The sequence below is a fragment of the Trachypithecus francoisi genome, unplaced genomic scaffold (assembly GCF_009764315.1).
Source record: "Trachypithecus francoisi isolate TF-2019V2 unplaced genomic scaffold, Tfra_2.0 Lachesis_group1, whole genome shotgun sequence".
NCBI classification, from domain to species: Eukaryota; Metazoa; Chordata; class Mammalia; order Primates; family Cercopithecidae; genus Trachypithecus; species Trachypithecus francoisi.
Genome location: NW_022681454.1, coordinates 58,638,700 through 58,658,335, shown reverse-complemented (window position 1 = coordinate 58,658,335; position 19,636 = coordinate 58,638,700). Strand labels below are relative to the sequence as shown.

The following is a 19,636-nucleotide window of genomic DNA, read 5'->3' as shown; positions in this document are numbered from 1 at the left end:
TTGAGGTTATGATGGCCCCACTGCACTCCAGCATGGGTGACAGCCAGACTCTGTCTCAAAAAGAAGGAAGGAAGGAAGGAAGGAAGGAAGGAAGGAAGAAAGGAAGGAAAGAAAGAAAAGAAAAAGAAAAGAAATATTTGAGCTTACCAAAGGTTTGGGACAGAGGCCTTTATTTCTCAGAGCCAATCATCAGTTCAGGTGTAATTTCCTACAGGAGCTTTCCCTGATTCTTACTAAGCAGGGCTAAGTGACATTCCTCTCTGTTCCTTAATACTTTGAGCTTCTCTCAGAGCAACAAATTGCATTGAAATGTTCAGTGAGTAGCTGTTTCCCCCACTTAGAAACTCTAAACTTCTAAGAGTCTTTCCTCCTTAGCATTTGTCACAGTGGGTGGAACAGTACCTGAAATACAGTGGTGCCCAATCAATGCTTGCTGAAGTCCCTGCTCCCTCTCCACGCTCCCATGAATGTCTGTGTGGTGCAAACACAATACTGTTGCTGGAAATGTTCATTTAATATGATAAAATACACTATTTGAAAATAATAATTTGATATTTTGTTTTACAGAAGATGTCATTTCCTCTTTAAGAAACCATTGTCCACAGTCTCAGGATGCACCTGAGTTGGTCAGGATCTTGGTTCCGGGTTACAGAAACCCAAACGGAACTAGCTTAAGACAAATGAAGAATTTATTATGAAGACACTAACATGTCTCATGGCGCCCATAGACAGGAACGGTGCTAAACTTTGAGAATGCCTGTAACCAGGACTCACGTTCTGTAGGGAAATTTGTGCCTTGTCTCTGTTTTTCACTCAGCGTTTGCTTAAAGCTTCACTTGCTGTAGGCTGACCAGATTCCTTTGTTTTTCTGTTCCACATGAAACAAAAGGTAACTGCCAATAGCTTCAAAATGCACATTTTTATACTCCAAGAACCTTAAGAAGACTGACTTCAGTTCAAGTTTCCAATTTCTCTGGGAATGACTCTAATTGGCCCAAGTTTATTAAGTGCCCACCTCAGACCAATCAAACGCAGCTGGAGGTGGAGTTCAAAAATATGACCAGGGTATTGGGAAGACACTCCCATAGATGTCAAACACACTCCCAAATGTTTTAGTTCCTAAAGAAAACACATGGTCAGGATGGATTATTTCAAGAATATTAATGGATAGGGTTTACAAAGCATAAGGTGTTTAAAAGCAAGAATGTTCAAATTTATTTTCATTAGTAACTCATGGTAAAATAAAAAATTCTCAAGTAACCACATGTTTACTTTGTTTTAAAAATAAATTTATTTTATTACATGATAATATTGACAGTTTACGTAAACAAAGTTATTTAGTGTATGCAAAGCAACTATAAAACATATTTTGAAAAGATATAAAAATCTTTGAAATTCTTTCTTGATACCAGATCTACCAAATTTCGAGAGCCACCATTGACATTTTAGGATCAAAACAAAATGGCTTGAGAGATTTTATTAGTCAGCCAAACTCAGTCCAGGAAAAAAAGAAACATTTAGAGCATTGTTTTGTGTTTTTAAAAACTCTAATGGATATTTATTCCAAGCTCCTTTTGTATCAAAGAAGACTACGTAAGAGAAAGGGCATGAATGAACTTTTAAAAATAAAGCATATACAACATGGATAAGTTGGATATAATTGTGTTTCAAGCATGACCATTAAATCAGGAGAAAAAATAGATTTTTGAAAATTATCAGTTGCTTGACTTAGCTCTTACTGATAGGAAAGCTAATTCTGTATTACATATAAGTACAGCCCCAGCTTCACTCAAAACACCACAGAAGCTAGAAGGTGATATATGATTTCAGCATTTGTCTGAATTCTCCACTTCACTATGGAATCTACATTGCAAGGTAAAATTTGCAAAGACTCTAAAAAAGAAGTTGGCTGACACGCACAATTTGGGGGGCATCTTCCATTGATTTTTGTAAGTGAACCACCTAATCAATGTAAAAAGTTAAATATTCCACGAAATATTGACTAAATGTAAATTGTGCTTTTCCAGGTTTAAAGCAGTGTTTATTAAATATACCATGGAGTAAAGGAGCACTTGGCAAGATGGTCTCAAGTAATAGATGTTATATGGTCATGAATTTACTGCATCAAAATTTACCTGAGGGCAATCATATATGCTGTCATCAAGAAGAATGCAAATGAGGATATGGTCACAACCAGTCCCTACCTGGTCTCTCCACTGTTGTCACTGACCATTACTCCCGCATAAATAGCCTCTTTCGGTAATATTATTTATATTTTATTGAGCATAAACACTTACCAAGGGCTTAAGGAATGCCAAGCATTTACTTTTCCATCTCTATTCATTTCCTTAGTTATGGGGCCAATCTGTTTGCTTTAATAATGTAAAAATGTAGTCACGTCATTGAGAACTTATAAAGGAGCAAAGAAACATAATAAAAGTCAATTCTATAGAAAGCATGATGGTAACAGCAATATAGGCCAGGATTTCTCAGTCTGTGTGCCTGTAGGAAGATGGCCTTGACATCTCACAATCATACCAAAACACAGTTCAGTATAAAACCTTGGGTTATGTTATTGAGTTACGTTGCACTGATTCAGATGAACAAAAATGATGGTTAAAAGCACAGACTTTGATTTAGATAAACCTTGATTTCTATTCTGTCTCCAGCAATCTCCAGCTGTCTAAATCTGGATTAGATTATTTGACTTGAGTTCTTTGGCCCTGTTTCCATATGTAGGAAATGAGGATTATAATATCTATCTCATGGATTGTTGAAAGGATTAAATGAAATAATATATTTCAAACTTATTAGCACATGGTAAATGCTTGATAAATGGTAGCTTTATTATTAATTCAATTCTTAAGACCTAACCTCCTTTCTACTTTTCTTTTTTGTTTGACTAGTAATCCTGGTGACAATACTTAAATGAAAGTTTATTGAAATTTTCCTTCTGTTGTTGCTACGTAACCAGCTGCTTTTTTTCCAATTACTAGACAATAATCATATAATTAATATTCTTATTATTAAAAAATAATAACACAAACTAAAGTTGCAAATAAAAAGTAAATACATTATTTAAAATTCATGTCTACTAGCTGTTTTCCTGAGACACATTCTGTCCATTTTCAAATGAGCAAGACATTTTGCAGCTTGCCACCAGTCTGAAGGTAACTTCATAGCCTCTGAGAATGAAGAAAATAACAACATGTCACTTAAAAAAAATGGACTATGCAATAATAATAATAATTTAAAAATCCAGAGCCAGTGATTTTGTTTTCAATTCAGTAATGTTGTTTTTCGAATAAGTTAGGAGCACATACAATTTTTCATCAAGCATTTACCAACCCCATTAAGCTGCTGGGATTGTCTGGGAGTGATTCTTTGTACAACTGAGCTGTGGAAAGACACTACTCTCTCATACTGGATGTCAACAAGGAAGCTTGTAGCCCTAATTGCTACTGACCTTTCTTATAACCTAAGAGGAACTGACCAAGGATGAAAGCCAACTCAGAACAGTGAGCAGAAAGGAAGAAATAATACGTTTCCTTATGTGTGAGCCTCTGGTTTGACAAGTGTGAAGTCCACCTTACCTCTGGACTGCCATTCATGTGAGCCAATACGTTGCCTTCACTTTAAGCCAGTTTGAGTTGGATTTTATGTTATTACAAACTATCCTGCTCTGTTGTGCTAGTTATGCATCATGTGCCTTCTTGGAGCCTTTCTCTGCCCTGCTCTGTCTCCAGGAGACTGACCACTTCAGATTCCATCACCAGGGCTTCATTGCTCTCTGGTTTCTGGTAGGTTTAACTAGTAGGAGGCACCTGCTGAAGATCCGAAGGCAAAAGGAGAGAAAGTTTGGAATATTTCTTCCCCTATTTCCTCCCTCTGTCTTTGTTTATATCTGACAGTGGCTATTCCCTCCACAACCACAGTTCCTGCCTAGGGGACCCTCCCGCAACGCGCCTCTGAATGCTAAGGTAATATTTACCTCGGCCATTCCTATAGGAAGGGCAACAGCTCCCAACCATTCTCAAGCTCAGGGAGCCTCAATGTACTTTTCCTTAACCTTGATCCATGGTTCTTTCATTAAAATCTTTCTATTGGATCATCTGAGAATATTTGTGATTCCTGCACAATCCTTACAGATGTTACATTTAAAGAGCTTATAACAGTGCTTGGCATTGTGGTAAATGCTCAATATATGTAGCTATTATTGCTATTGTTATTTCCTTTCAGTGTGAGGTGTCTATATAAAATACCTCTTTCCTGTGCCCAAAAATTAGAAAGAAAAATTATATAAATATCCCCACAACCATGCGGTATTAGGATGCCTATCTCTGTGGTAACAGGCAGAAAAAAGATACGAGAAAGTATTTTATTTGGTGTCAGATTCTATGAAAAAAACATTGATTTATTTTTAGATGTTTTTAAATAAAAGCAAACTCTAGTGAATGATTTATTAGGTGCAAGTAAGCCCAGTCTCACCAGTTAAATGTCACCTGAATAGTTTTCTATCAGCAAGTTTACCTCACTTACATTAAGAAATATTTGTCTCTTCAATATCTTCATTGATAGGAGTTATATCTTTACCCAGAGTTTGCATTTCTTCTTCTTTCTTCTTTCTTTTACGACGTTTCCGAAGAGGACTTAGAAAATACATATTAGAAATTACTATGGGCCTAGTAGTTCATGTGAACACAAAATTATCCATCAGAAGATCCTATGATCTTATTTACAGACTGTTAAAAATGCATAGGTTTCTTTTAAAAATATATATTTAGGGTTCTCTCTTAACCCATCTCCTTCTCTAGGTTCAGATGATAGGTATAATAGGCAACAGTGTGGGTAGAAAATAGTTATCAAAACAGAAAGAATATGTCACTTATATTGATGGAGTTTAGTTAGCAGAAGAAAATTTTTCAGGCCAAGTTATTTTACAAAATAGACTAATGACTATTACATAGTGTACATGTGGTGTACAAGAAACAGTACAAATTGGAAACAGGCATAAGGAAAACAAGAGTGACGTAGCCTTTGGATATATTAACTAAACTTCTAGATACATTAAAAAATGTGTTAGATATTCCAGACTGCATTTCTGTTTTCCTAAAGCACAGCTCCAAGTTGATATAACAAAATAGGCTGTTTCCCAGCTTTGCCCAACTGACTCTCTGCCCCAAACCTGGCATAGTATTTCTTCCTACCTTAAGTAGGTAAAATAAAAATATATCTTTCAATTTCATAGTTAGAAAGTATCCTACAGATTATTTGGTTTAACACTCTTGTTTTACAGAAAATAAAAGTTCAAAGATGTTGAGAAATTTGCCCAAAGTCTCAAAGATACATAATGGAGGAGCTGAGACAAAAATTAAATACTCTGGCTGGGGACAGTGGCTCATGCCTGTAATCCCAGCACTTTGGGAGGCCAAGGTAGGTAGATCAACTTGAGGTTAGGAGTTACCAGCCTGGTGTACATGGTGAAACTCCATCTCTACTAAAAATACATAAATTAGCTGGGTGTGGTGGTGGACACCTGTAATCCCAGCTACTCGGGAAGCTGAGGTAGGAGAATTGCTTGAACCCAGGAGGCAGAGGTTGCAGCGATCCAAGATCACGCCATTGCACTACAGCCTGGGCAACAGAGCAAGACTCTGTCTCCAAATAAATAAATAAATAATCAATCAAAGACTCCCTTTAAGGTAGTGTTTTTTTTTTTTCCCTAGCACATTGCAAAGAAAGGAATCATGAGAATCCTCTTTATGTGTGGTCCACAGTGAAGGGTAGATCCAAGAGTTTAGGAATCTGGGCAAGCTTCTTAAGACAAAAAGAGACCACTTTAATAAGATACCTTTTTTTTTTTTTTTTTTTTTTGTACCATACTTGGTGGTAGTCCTGTTCTGCAAAAATATAAAAATAAAAAAAAATAAAGTTTACAAAAAGAAACTAATTTAATTAAGAATTGTCCCAGAACCAGGTACCGTGGCTCACACCTGTAATCCTGCTACTCAAGAGGCTGAGGCAGGAGGATCACTTGAAGCTAGGAGTTCAAGACCAGCCTGGACAACATAGTGAGAGCCAGTCTCTAAAAAAAAAAAAAAAAAAAAAGCCTGGCGTGGTGGCACACACTTGTATTTCCTACTACTCAGGAAGCTGAAGTGTGAGGATTACTTAAGCCCAGCAGTTTGAGGCTGCAGTGAGCTATGTTTGCACCACTGCCCTCCAGCCTGGGCAAAAGAGTGAGACTCTGTCACAAAATAAATAAATAAATAAATAAATAAATAAATAAATAAATAAATACAAATAGAAGTTGTGCAAAGCTGCTCTGTCTCAGAGAAAAAACAGGATGTTTCCTGATTTTCAAAGTTCTGATATATAATAGAAAGCAAAAGGAAAAACAAAGTAATGTGGTTTGCACATAAAGTTTATTATTTTAATGTGGCAAAGCAAAAAAAAATTGTTTTTATCTTTCAATGTTGTTGTGTTATGGTACAGTTTTAGAAAATAAAAGTCTTATGTAACCTACTAGCAAACATAAAATAAAGGCTTTAAGACTAAATGATTGTCTTTTTTAACTAGAAAATTTATACAGATTTTATTTTAAATTATAACAATTTTATTCAGTAAATGATAAAAATCATGTATTATGTGTTTTATTATGTACTTCTATATCAACAATGGCAAAGCTCAAAAAGTAGATTTATTTGAATCAAAGAAAAAACAAAAGAGAATGTAGGAAGGAAGAAAAGAAGAAAAACTATGAGCAATACTATTTCTCAGATTTACTTAAAATTAAGTTTAAAAATACTTACTGACAGCATGTGCAGACGCCGATGACCAAAATAATAAAAACTACCATAACTGCTATCAAACAAATCACCAGAATCTGTCCTCTGTCTCCTTTTAGGTAAAACAAGTCAACTCTCTCACACCTTGCTCCAACGTAGCCTTCATCACAGCTGTAAAACAAGAAGAGGGCAAGGAAGCAAAAGATGCAAGACTTTTAAGAATCTCTACTTCTTTTCTGAAGAAATTAACAGTTTTCATTACTTGAAATTAATAAAGAATACAGTTCCTTTTTTAAAAAAAGGTACACTACTTTGTTGACTAGTGATTTCAATTTTTTTTGCTTTGCTGAAAACCTGTCACCACTTGATCATTAGACATTATTAATATGTCTAATATAAATACGCAAGGATGACAATTAACTAAAACATATTTTAAAAATTTAGTCTCTGAATTCAAAAAGGAAAGGAGGATAAAATTTCCTCCACAGCATTCCCAGTGCTTAAATACCTCCATGACAAGGAACTCAAAAATCCCCAGGACTTTCCATTTCATCACAGGATAACGCAAATAGTTTTGATGTGTTCATATTCTCTTATAAATTATATAAAAATTGTATGGTTTTATATGATCAAATGTCCTAATGCAGGTGAAAGTTCATAACACAATGTTCCATAAACATTAGATAGAGAGAATGTTCCATAAATGTTGTTTCTACAGAATTTCTTTCCTCCTTCCTCCACTGTAAGTGCTATCCATTGATTCTAGTTCTACTGCTTGAGGGCATCACAGATTAGGTCATGCCCTTCTATTACTCTTCTATTCACTGCCTCCTTCATTACATCACTGGAAACACATAGTTCTTGTTCTCTTTAGCTCCTTTATCTGACTCCTAAAACCACATTTGCAGATCTGTTCACCATTCCCTTCACTCTCCTCTAAACGGCCTCCCTTTTTTCCATGGCCCTCTTCAAGGGAATGACTAGAAATCAACAATCTCTCTTCATTTCCCTCATTCTCTCAGCTTTCTATCAATCTGCCTTAGGATATATCTAACATAAACAGATGTCCTAAATCTGAGTTTACACTTATGTATCCACTTGACCAAGCTGGGGCTTGTCTGAGTAACGCCCAGGGCTAACAACTCAGTGATCTGAGTACTCCTCATAGAATTATCTGAACTGCATCAGAGAATTAAGGTACATTAAAAGTTTGGGGACATTTTAACCAAAATTATGTGTTGTAACCTTACTACCTTAGTATTAATATTTTCCTTTATTAATATTAGGGAAATAGTAGTAGAAAATATTAATAAATATTTTCCTTAAGAGAATATTTCAAATGAAGTCAAAACACAAAGTGATACTGGTCATATGCATAATTATTTAAATGTCAAAAAGGTTAAATTTTTCTCCTTAGAAAACTTCTGTGCACCCCCATTTTCCTTTAAGAAAGGATTTACTGCTGGGCTGTTCTATACTTTATGCTCAACAAAAGCCAAGGCAGTCAATCCTCACAAAGCCTGTGTTTCTCAAGTGAAGAGATCCCTTAATGCCAATATTGTAGCTGAGACAGTGCTTCAAAACAAATAAACAAAAAACAAGCTCAGTAACAGCCATCAGTTGAAAGGTGAGGCATAATGCAAGCAAAGGAGAAAAGACACCTAAAGGCATCTATTATAAAAGGACCCAAGGATGAATGAAAGAAAATTGTTTCCTGCATGAGATATCAAAAATCTGTCACACATAAGACTAAAACTAGGGATGGGGGAATCACTTTTTTTTTTTTTTTTTTTGAGATGGTGTCTCGCTCTGTCACCAGGCTGGAGTGCAGTGGCGCGATTTCGGTTCACTGCAACCTCCGCCTCCTGGGTTCAAGTGATTCTCCTGCCTCAGCCTCCAGAGTAACTGGGATGAAACCACGTGCGCCACCATGCCCAGCTAATTCTTGTATTTTTAGTAGAGACAGGGTTTCACCATGTTAGCCAGGATGGTCTCAATCTCTCTTTTTTTTTTTTTCTAGTTCTCCTTTTTTTTTTTATTATCATACTTTAAGTTCTAAGGTACATGTGCATAACGTGCAGGTTTGTTACATATGTATACTTGTGCCATGTCGGTGTGCTGCACCCATCAACTCGTCAGCACCCATCAACTCATCATTTACATCAGGTATAACTCCCAATGCAATCCCTCCTCCCTCCCCCCTCCCCATAATAGGCCCTGGTGTGTGATATTCCCCTTCCGGAGACCAAGTGATGTCATTGTTCAGTTCCCACCTATGAGTGAGAACATGAGGTGTTTGGTTTTCTGTTCTTGGGATAGTTTGCTTGACCTCATGGTCCGCCCCCGTCGGCCTCCCAAAGTGCTGGGATTACAGGTGTGAGCCAACCCAACTGGCCGGGAATCACTTTTAATTGCATGTATAGGAGAAAGATTTGTCAGAGTTTTTATAAGGTTGGAATTAAATCTTACAAATATAATCTTTCCCAACTAGCTTAAATATTCCTCTAACAAATTTACTAAATGTAATATTTTTAAACAATAGCTTTGCCCATAAAATGCACGACAATTACTTTCTACTCTTCTAGAATGTTTTCCTAATTATATGCTGTGGGATTGGTGGTTTAACAATGCTTTAATTGAATTCCTCATTAAGCAGTACTTCCTGTAAGTTGTACCCCAATGAATCCATGCTAAAAGGTCAAACCTTAACATAGCTGGTTATAATGGTTCTTACGTTATTTATGCTCTTCAGCAAACCAATAACATATCAGCTGATGTTTATTTTCAGTGAGTGTATCTCTTACGTAAGAGAAGAGGCAAAGAGAGCAGATTCTAACTTTTTTTTTATTATATGGTGATAAAGTGGATTTTTATTTAATAAGCATCTTATACTATTTAAAATCAAAAATAATTTTAAAAGATGTTCATGATCCTTAAGGGTACTGCAAAATTGGGCGTTGAGATCACTATTCTGAAATAACCACCAGAAACTGTTGTAAAAGATCTATAAACATTAACCTGATCCTTATTACCACCTCTGAGGTATGTGCTATCATTAACCCCATTTTATAGATGAAGAAACTGACACACAGAGAAGATAAGGCAATGGGGATTCAAACAGGCAGTCTGGCTCCCAAGTTCATGCTCTTAACTGCATAGTAGATATGCTGTGCTGCATGTATAAATAAAAATTATATATATGGAAACAAATTGTTCCTTTTCAAAGGAAATACTGAGAAGATTACTAGGAGAAGATGTGCATGATTTGAAACACACTTTGGTTTTTCATGTAAAAACAAGAGCCCACAAACTCCCATGTTTGTGGGATCCCATGATCCCAAGAAAAGGAGATATTTCTGGTTTCTCAAGACAGCGTTATCACCAATGGCAAGAGAGTTTTGCCTGAATCTGTGCTATATCAACTGAAACATCAGTCCTAGGTTGATTTTCTACTACCCATCTCATAGCTATCTTGGGAGGATGAGGCAGGAGAAGCACATTAGCCTAGGAGTTTGAGTCTAGCTTGGGCAATATAGCGAGACACTCTCTCAAAAAAAAAAAAAAAATGTTTTTAAAAAGTTGGGGCCGGGCGCGGTGGCTCACGCCTGTAATCCCAGCACTTGCGGATCATGAAGTCAGGAGATTGAGACCATCCCGGCTAACACGGTGAAACTTCGTCTCTACTAAAAATACAAAAAATTAGCCGGGCGTGGTGGCGGGCTCCTGTTGTCCCAGTTACTCCGGAGGCTCAGGCAGGAGAATGGCGTGAACCTGGGGAGGTGGAGCTTGCACTGAGCGGAGATCACCCCACTACACTCCAGCCTGGGCAACAGTGTGAGACTCTGTCAAAAAAAAAAAAAAAAAAAAAAAAGTGGAACTTTTTATTTATGGCATACTTAAATATGTTCTTAAAAAGTTGGAACTTTAAAAATTATTAAACTCTTGCTCTGTGCTGGGTACCACAATTAGTGTTTTTTGCATTTATTATTTTGCTATCTTCACCACTTGACAGGACAGTATTGTTACTCCTTGTAGATGATAAAACTGAGGCTCAGAAAAGGTAACTGACCCACTGTTAACACTGCTTATAACTGGGGAAAACAAAATCTTACTTTAGGTATATCTGACTCCAAAATCTGTGCCCCGTCTGTTATGATCTTCTGCTTCCCATTGACTGTGTATTATTCCTCTACTAAGAAGATGTTCCGTTCAGATTAAGGCCTTGGTCTGGAAATTTAGTGTAGCATTAGATAGACTGTAATAAAGGCACTATTTGTTCATACATCAGTCATTTATTGTGCACCTAGTAAATTCTGAGGACTGTGTTTGACACTGAAATACAAAAATGAATAAGGCATGAGCCCTGCCCTATAGGAGCTCACAGTCACAGAAGGCACATTTAAAGAAACCACCAGTTATGCTCCAGTGGATAAGAGCTTTCATAGAGGTGTGGCTAGATCACAGGGGAAGGCCATCTAACTCAGACCTGGGTATGTGCCTGAGAAGGAGGAAGTCAGTGAAGGGGTGCACAAGGAGATGATGAGTGCGGTGCATCTTAAACCATAGCAAGAATAAGAGCATATAATAAATCATGAAATGAAATGTAGAATTTTAGAAGAGCATTTAGGAATATGGTGAGATATAGCTAAAAAATTAAGCCAGGATCAGGTGATCTATGAAGGCTAAGAAATCGAGTGTAAACTTTACAATGAAGGGAACAATCTGTGTGTTGATCCTAGGCAGGTAGATTACACACTGTGATTTTCATTTTAGAGGGCAGCAATATCAAAGAACAATAAATTTGCAGACATAGGAACCAATCACAAAAATGTATTAGGTTAAAGATCATTAACATTTTTAAAATTCAATATATGCTTCCAAGCCAGGGAGCAATTAAATGAATTTTTCTATCCCTCTCAACACACATACACACACGCACACACACACACACACACTTCCTTATTTTCTTACATTAGGAATTGTTATCTGCCTCCAAGTATTATCCACGCATATTTCTTTTTTAAATTAAATATATTTAAGTTTTTAAAAAGTTTATGACCCTTAAAGTTTCCACAAAATTAGGATTTGGAATCATTTTTCTGAGAAACTTATGGGAAGAAAACTTATATACTGGGGCAACTATGCAGAAGAACATAAACATTCCATGAACTTTAAGTAAAAATTGCACTTGGAGAATCACCTTCCACTTCTCTAAGGAAAGGTCCCAGGAAGCACATTAATGGGACATCTTTTTAGAAGAAAACACATATTTAAAAGATGCAAAAAGAAAGTTGTGTATGCCTGAGTAAAATTGAACTAGGCTCAAATACAAAGAGTTGAAAAGAAAACTTCTCTTCCAATTCCCCACTGTACTAAATAGGCTTCGTTAATCTCTTATTTATAAATAAGACTAATTCCTTGCACTTAACTGTCACCTACAAAAGTAGCTCTTAATTTGGCAGGAATTTCCTCGTATTTACACTAACTATAAACCACCTAACACTTGCCAGAATAATTCATTTCCATTTCAACCACCCAGGAGATTATTTGAGCCGAAAAGAATCAGTTCTGCTTGCCCAAGAAATCAGAGGACACTGCCCAGCCCGGAAGTGAAGCTGAACTCTCACATACTCATATTTCAGGAGGAAAGTGTGCGTCAGTTTCTCCATAAGTTGTTGCTGAGTGGGCCCCTAAACAAGTGGCTGGGGGTAGAACGAGGGAGAACTGTGTTCGGACAGATGGTATGGTTAGCTCACACTTTCCAGTCCTGGCAAGCCCCAGGCGGGCACCATTCTGCACCCTTTTGCTTGCTGGCTGAGGACACTCCACTTACACACAGGAGGGCGTCTGCTCGGTCACCACGAAGCGGCATCTCCCTTTGATGCAGTAATGCTTGTATTGCTTGGGACACTTAGAGAAGTGGCCTTTCCGCTTTGATTGTGTGGTGGTAGCTGGAAAATGAGAAAAAGTTCAATAAATCAACTCTTTTTAAATATTTGCTTGTAAATAGAATCATATTCCTATCTTGCTGCCAGTTTCTCTGTAGAATATATTTGAATCTCTCATTTTTCTTTCTCTCTGCATTGGGATAAAATTCAGACTTTTGTGACTCCAAAATAGCTCTAGAGATTGGACAATGGGGATCATGGTGAGAATGTTACCTACTTTAATTAAGAATTGACTTCAACCTACCTTTCAGAAACTTTAGTGTCATTTAAAGGGTAAAACACAAGTATAATAAGAAGAAGGCTTTCACTCCATGAACCATGAGCCATGCTAGAGAAGAGCCATGCTAGAGAAGAGAGGTTTTTTGTTTGGTTGGTTTTGGGGTTTGGTTGTGGTTATTTAACTTAAACATTTCCATAGTATTTCCTGGGTGCTAGATGCTGGTCTGTTTGCTTTCTGTATATTGTTCATTTAATGTTCATAATAGCCTTGTGAGGTAAGCACCATTTTAATCTCCAATTTATGGATGTACAAAGCACAACACATGGAGGTTAAGTCACCTTCCAAGATCACACAGATATAAAGTGGCAGAACTGGGACTCAAACCCAGGGAGTGTGCCACTGAGTCCACGATCTTGACTGCCACATACACTCTGGCATTTTGTTGAGCCAGCTGTTCAGCAGGTGTCTGTCACTGGCTCTCAGCCTGAGGTATGCAGAAGTCACACCTGCCTCCGTGGGCAATTGTATCTCTCATTTGGCCCATGAATTCTTTCTGCTGTTCTGAAGGAGGAGGAAAATACTGAAAGCTTCATGCTCTGGATTTCAATCCTGAACTGACTTCCTTGTCTTACCCTTTTAGGGGTTTGATTGCCTAATTTTTCAACGAGGGTAGTAACATGTAGCCATTTCCCCATCACTGACATGTAAAATTTCAGTAAATAACAATCATCAAGAGAAACAGAACAGAAATACTAACTAGCTGTTTCGTCTGTTAATTTACAAGGACATATGCCCACATCCACAGAAAACAACTAACAAGCCAGCTCCAGCCCAGGGTCAAACTTTCCATGTTCATGATATAACCAACAGCTTGCAGGATCCAGGTGCCTGTGGAGCCAGGAGGACCATAATGTGTTCATGTCAGAAGGGCATGTCACACTAGGTTTGGTATGGCACCTGTCATCCCAATGACATTGAATAATCATTTTATGAATAGCAATGACTACTAAACATCTTAATTAATATTATGCAAAGGGTACATATAATTGCCCTAGGCCACCAGAGAGAGGAATCTCAAAGGAGTTTGGATGATCTATACGCTGCAAATTCCTGTGATTCCAGGTCACAGTGCAGAGTTTCAGGGGATGGCAGAATCTCACTGAGGAACTGGCTAACCTGGTTTGATTGGTGACTTGATAACCACCTATGCTGGCTGCTTGAACTACATGCCAGATATTTGCTTGATACATGTCAACCAATGAGACTCATCAGAAGGACTGAAATTTCTTCCAGAAATAACTGCAAAATGTATCAAAGACAAAGACATGTGTATTTTGACAAATAAATTGATGTCAACTTCCATTTGTTGAGTGTTTCCATTTCCAGAGCTCTATAATACGCAGTAGAAAACATCAAAGAAATAAAAGATACCCTATCTTATTATTTAAATTGGTAGATTAGAACAAACAAAAAACAAGAATAAGCAATTAACTGGCAAAAACAACCATCATAACCAGATAATAGTTTTAGTACACTGGAAACAGTGGAAAGAACACTGGATTCAGAGAAAGAAAATTTGTGTTTAATTTTCAACTCCGCCTTTCATTAGCTGTATGAGTCTGGGCAAGCTAATTACGCTGTCTGAACCTTTGTTTCCTCATCTGTAAGACAGACATGATAATATCTACATTGAAGGGCTGTTGAGAGATGCAATAAAAAAAAGATATGTAGAAGTTCATAGCAGAATTCCTGGGACAGCAATCTCCTCAGTAAATGAGTTAATCCCAGAATTTTAAAATCTTGGCAATTCTAACAGCAATCTCATATAAGTATGAAGAATGCTGACCTAATCAAAGAGAAATGTATGGAAAATGTAGATTTTTTAGAGGAGGTGAACAAGCAATTGATTTATGGAGAATGTCAATAGCAAAGGCACAGAGTCAAGAATATGCAGGTCTAGTGCAGGTAGTGGGAGGCACATTTCACTGAAATGGAAGGATCCTGAAGGGGAACAGCAAAAAATGGCTGTGAATGAAAGTTAGAAACCTCAGATGTCAGTAGGCTGAAGTGTTTACACTTGAAACACAAAGCAAGAGAGAGCTGAAGATGATTCCTACAGATGAAATTAAATGGTACATATAAAAATACTTTAAACTGTGGAGCATTTTATCGCCATATTATATAGGAGAGTATAGAGTGGACTCTTAGTGGGGGCAAAGAGACACATGGGATAAGAGTCTGGGCTAGGGAGATGGAGGGGAAGGAGATTAACTCAAGAGGCAGCAGACTTAATGACAGATCTTGTAAGAACCGGAAAGACCTTTCCAGATTTGCAAAGCATACCTGTCTTTAAATATCAAAGTCATTTGGCTATATATCCTAATCTTTACTTATTTCTCTAGTTGCTATGCCCCTTTAAATGCACCCAGGCTTTTGATAAACACCATGCAGAGTATGATACCAAAAAGCAAATTAACCAGCAGCTGCTGAATGCAGTGATTTGATCAGCCTTCGTTCATCCAAGCAGCACAAATCTATGCCAAGGAAATGTTTGCCAGGTCTTGTTTTGATCGCTCACAGAGCTCTCTCCTTTGCCAAGTAAGCATGCTCTTAAATATTCCCAACATTATTTAGATTTTAAAACATTTCCATGCCACCAGGCAGAAAATGTCCAGTGATTTCTTTATGGAACTTTAAAACCTGAAAGCAAAGTAAATCACGCATACTGTCACACATGCACATAAATACACATACACACACACATACACATACAAACCCAGATGGGATCATCTTGTCCTTGTCAAAATGAGAAAGCTTATCAGCATTCTTTTTTTTTTTTTTTGAACAGCATCTAAAATTTCAGTTCCTTATAATCCATTATTCATCAAATTCATGTTATCTAAAAATTGAACTATAGAACTCAATGCTTTCTGCCCGTCATGAGACCTGATGATATAGGGCACAGGAGGGTGAATATACCCTTCCATTCCAGAGATACTTATCAAGAAGAAGGAAAAGTTAATTCTATGACAAAAGAGGGATATGTTCTAACTGTTGTGTTTCTCTGTTGTAAAGTGAATGACATAGTCTTGAAAATGTAGCAAGGTAGCAACCAGAAATATCCCTCTGATCCTAGAGGTGGTGGAATGCAATTGATCTTTTCTCCTCCCACATTACCCTTTTCCAACTCAAATTCCCAAAACAAAACATACCCCTGTTCCAGAGAATTTCACTGGAAAATTACATCCACTAGTAGGTCAGGCTGCAACACAATCTCATAAGTGGATGGGCACCACAGGTAATATATATCAATCTCTTCATAAGACTCTATATTCCAAAGATGCTAAACACCAATTAAATAAGAAACCATTAGGGTTATTGCAGGTCAGTGGGTGTAAAAACCTAACTCTAAGGTTTGCAAAAGGAATCGAAAGCAGGGATATCTTTCTTAGATCACACAGCAATTAAACAAGAAGTAGTCATCCTTCTTGGGTCATATGGGTAGTTAGATGAGATGTACTAGATGCCCTTGGGCTAAGCCAAAGTGGAGGAATACAGCAGACACCTAAATGACTTAGTTTCCATATAGAATTGTCCTCAATTTCATGGACATTTTGATTAAACACAGGATAGTTCCTTAGTCTCTATATGATTCTAGTTCTCAAGACAAAAGAGGCTTTGTGATGCCTTTGCGACTAAAACTCTGAGGAGTAGATCCATTAGGTGTATCTTTCATAAAACCTTTGCTTATTTATTCTAACAGTGTTCACTCAAATGTATTTAATAATTTTGTAGATGACATTAATATCAGCAACTGTATTCTGAAGTCAACTCAAAGGTCAGTCAATACTACAACTGTTATTACAGTGCTTTTTTGTAATACCTATTACAATGGTTATAGCCTTATAGTGTCTCTAGCTCTGTAGTTAGATGCATAGTTAAATCTCTGTGTACAAATGTAAAGGGAAAGGCTAAACTTTCAAATAGATGTCTCACAGGTGTTAACAAGGAGACTGAGGAAGAAAAACAACTATAAATTCATACTCCCACACAGATAGGAAGTAGAGCCTAGGGCTTTATTATTTTACTCCTTGGCTTCCAGGCATCTTCCCAATAGGGATTTCCTCCTTTTACAAACCTCTTAGGCCAAAATGTGAAGAAGAGAGTTTTATATATTTAAAGTTAATTTTCTTTTTTATCTTGCCAGCTATCTCTGGTCAGGGGAATGTAAATTCACAGTGTCCTTGAAGAAATACAAACTTTGGGCCGGGCGCGGTGGCTCCAGCCTGTAATCCCAGCACTTTGGGAGGCCGAGGTGGGCGGATCACGAGGTCAGGAGATCGAGACCATCCTGGCTAACACAGTGAAACCCCATCTCTACTAAAAATACAAAAAAATTAGCCGGGCGTAGTGGCGGGCGCCTGTAGTCCCAGCTACTCGGGAGGCTGAGGCAGGAGAACGGCATGAACCCGGGAGGCGGAGCTTGCAGTGAGCCCAGACGGCGCCACTGCACTCCAGCCTGGGGGCAGAGCGAGACTCCGTCTCAAAAAAAAAAAAGAAATACAAACTTTGAAAATTTATTTTAATTTAGGATTCCTATTTGTCTTACATCCAATGACATTTCCTCCAGAGAAGTGAAAGGGGACGTTACATCTCACAGAGGTACATGTTAACTTTTTCTGAGCTACCAGAATTTGCTTATATAGGAGTTCAGTGGTCCAATATGGACAGAATAGCATGTCTTTTAACTAAGAAGGCCCTGCCAACCATTTCTGAGCTTATAGGAATGGGCCTTCACCCAGAGCTGCCCTTTCTCATTTAGTCCCTTTGGTGGAAAAAAAAGAATCAATGTTGAAGCTTGGGTATCTTTGCATATGTTTAAAAATATTCATGGCTAGAGGCAAATAAAGATGAAGGGACAGGAAGAAAATTTATCTTTCCCTTATTTTTCAAGAATGCATGCTATAGAATTCTTGTGCGCATGATGAATCCTTTGCTCATTCTCCTTTACAGGTTCCTCCTCGCCTCCCTCAACCTCTAAAATTTTGCAAATACAGCAGGGCTGGATACTCTTTCATCTCTTCTCCTTCCTGGGTAAGCTCATGAAGTCTCCTGTCCTAAGCACATCTTTATGATAACAATTTCTAAATTTAGTTTACATCCTAGATATCATCCTTCAATCCCAACTGTCCAACTAACATCTTCACTTGGATATCTAACTGACATTTCAACTTAACACTTTTGAAATCGAATATTTGATTTTCCCGTTGAAACTTGGTCTTTCCTTATCTCAGTAAATAATATCCATTCTTATATTATTTCTGCCAAAAATCTTGGAATTATCTTGACTTATTTCTCTCTTACCCTACATCCAATGCACCAACAAATCCTATTGGCTGCATTCAAAATATATGCAGCATAATCCCACGATCTCCACTAACCTGGTCTGAGCCCAGTAGCGTCTCAGGCTGGAAATAGCTTCTATAACAACACCTTTAGCTAGTCTCTTTCCTTCTGCCTTTGCCCACTTGACTATCAAATCTGCATACAAAAACCAGAGTAATGCCATTAAAACTCACTCAGAGAAAAAGCTGAAGGCCTTATACTCCTTGGCAAGGCTCTGTTATACAGTACTCATTACTTCTCTTTCTCCGTTACCATTCTGACTTCGTATTTGACCACTGCTCATTTTTGCATCCCTGACACCTGGACGACAGCCTGCTGCATAGTAGGTGCTCACAAATATCAGTAAGATGAATGAATGCATCACCCAAGTTAGAAAATGATATAGTCAGTACAGAAGATCTATTCCAGCACCCTATTAATTTATTTTTCAAGAACCTACTGTTCTCATTTGCACTTTACCTTCAGGAAATGATTGTTATTACTTTTAACATTTTTCTCACACGTTCCACATTTTGATCTTCCCACATGATTCTAAGCAGTTTAGCATGCTCATTAACAACACACTTTCTAGAGAGATGATGTCTCTGAATTCATGTCAGGCTACTTTGTTTGCTGTGTGATCTTGAACAAATTACTTTATCTCTCTGTGCCGCAGTGTCTTCATTTGAAAAAGGGAGTAATGTAGGTACCCCATGGGATTAAATGAATTTATATACATAAAACACTCAGAACAGTCCTTGGCACACAGTAGGAGATAAATAGATGATGGATGCTATCTTTTTATTGAAAGTGTCATTGTTGATGATGATGCTATGCCCCAAAGGAATAAAGTATAATAAAATAAATCACCAAATAAAGGAAGGAAAGGAGGGCTGAAGGAAGGAAGGAAACAAAAAGTAAAGAGGGAAGGAGAATGAGAAGGAGGGTGGAAAGGGGAAGAAAATTGATTTAAATAAGTTAATTAATGCTATTGTGACCATCATAGAAGAGTAGGCCCATCTACCTTAGATTCTGAGAGATCAAGCTCAAAGATATTTAGCATAGTCTACCTATTAATTTTACCCGATATTTTAAGGTAATGCAGTTATTTTAGCCTGATAATGTGAAAGGACAGTAGTAACATAAATAACGCTACTCAGTGCCACAAAAGTTTCAAGAAGCTCCATCCTTGATTAAAATTTTCAAAATCAAATCAGTTGATTTTCAACACCTCTAGAATTGTGTTCTTGAGATGTTTTTTGTTTGTTTTCTGTTTTCTAATAGGATACTAGGAG

The 19,636-nt window shown here is 37.4% G+C and overlaps 1 protein-coding gene across 1 annotated transcript in view; it reads right to left on the bottom strand.

The window, feature by feature from the left end:
* Positions 1-1,272: 1,272 nt before the first annotated feature.
* The window catches only part of BTC (betacellulin), a 51,034-nt gene continuing 32,670 nt past the window's right edge, over positions 1,273-19,636 (bottom strand). Inside the window, exons 3-6 of the mRNA XM_033214431.1 lie at positions 12,622-12,739; positions 6,813-6,959; positions 4,540-4,649; positions 1,273-3,185 (exon numbers count right to left, since the gene is read on the bottom strand). Coding sequence (XP_033070322.1) covers positions 4,541-4,649; positions 6,813-6,959; positions 12,622-12,739 — 374 coding nt within the window. The 3' untranslated portion in view covers positions 1,273-3,185; position 4,540. The remainder of the gene's footprint in view (positions 3,186-4,539; positions 4,650-6,812; positions 6,960-12,621; positions 12,740-19,636) is intronic.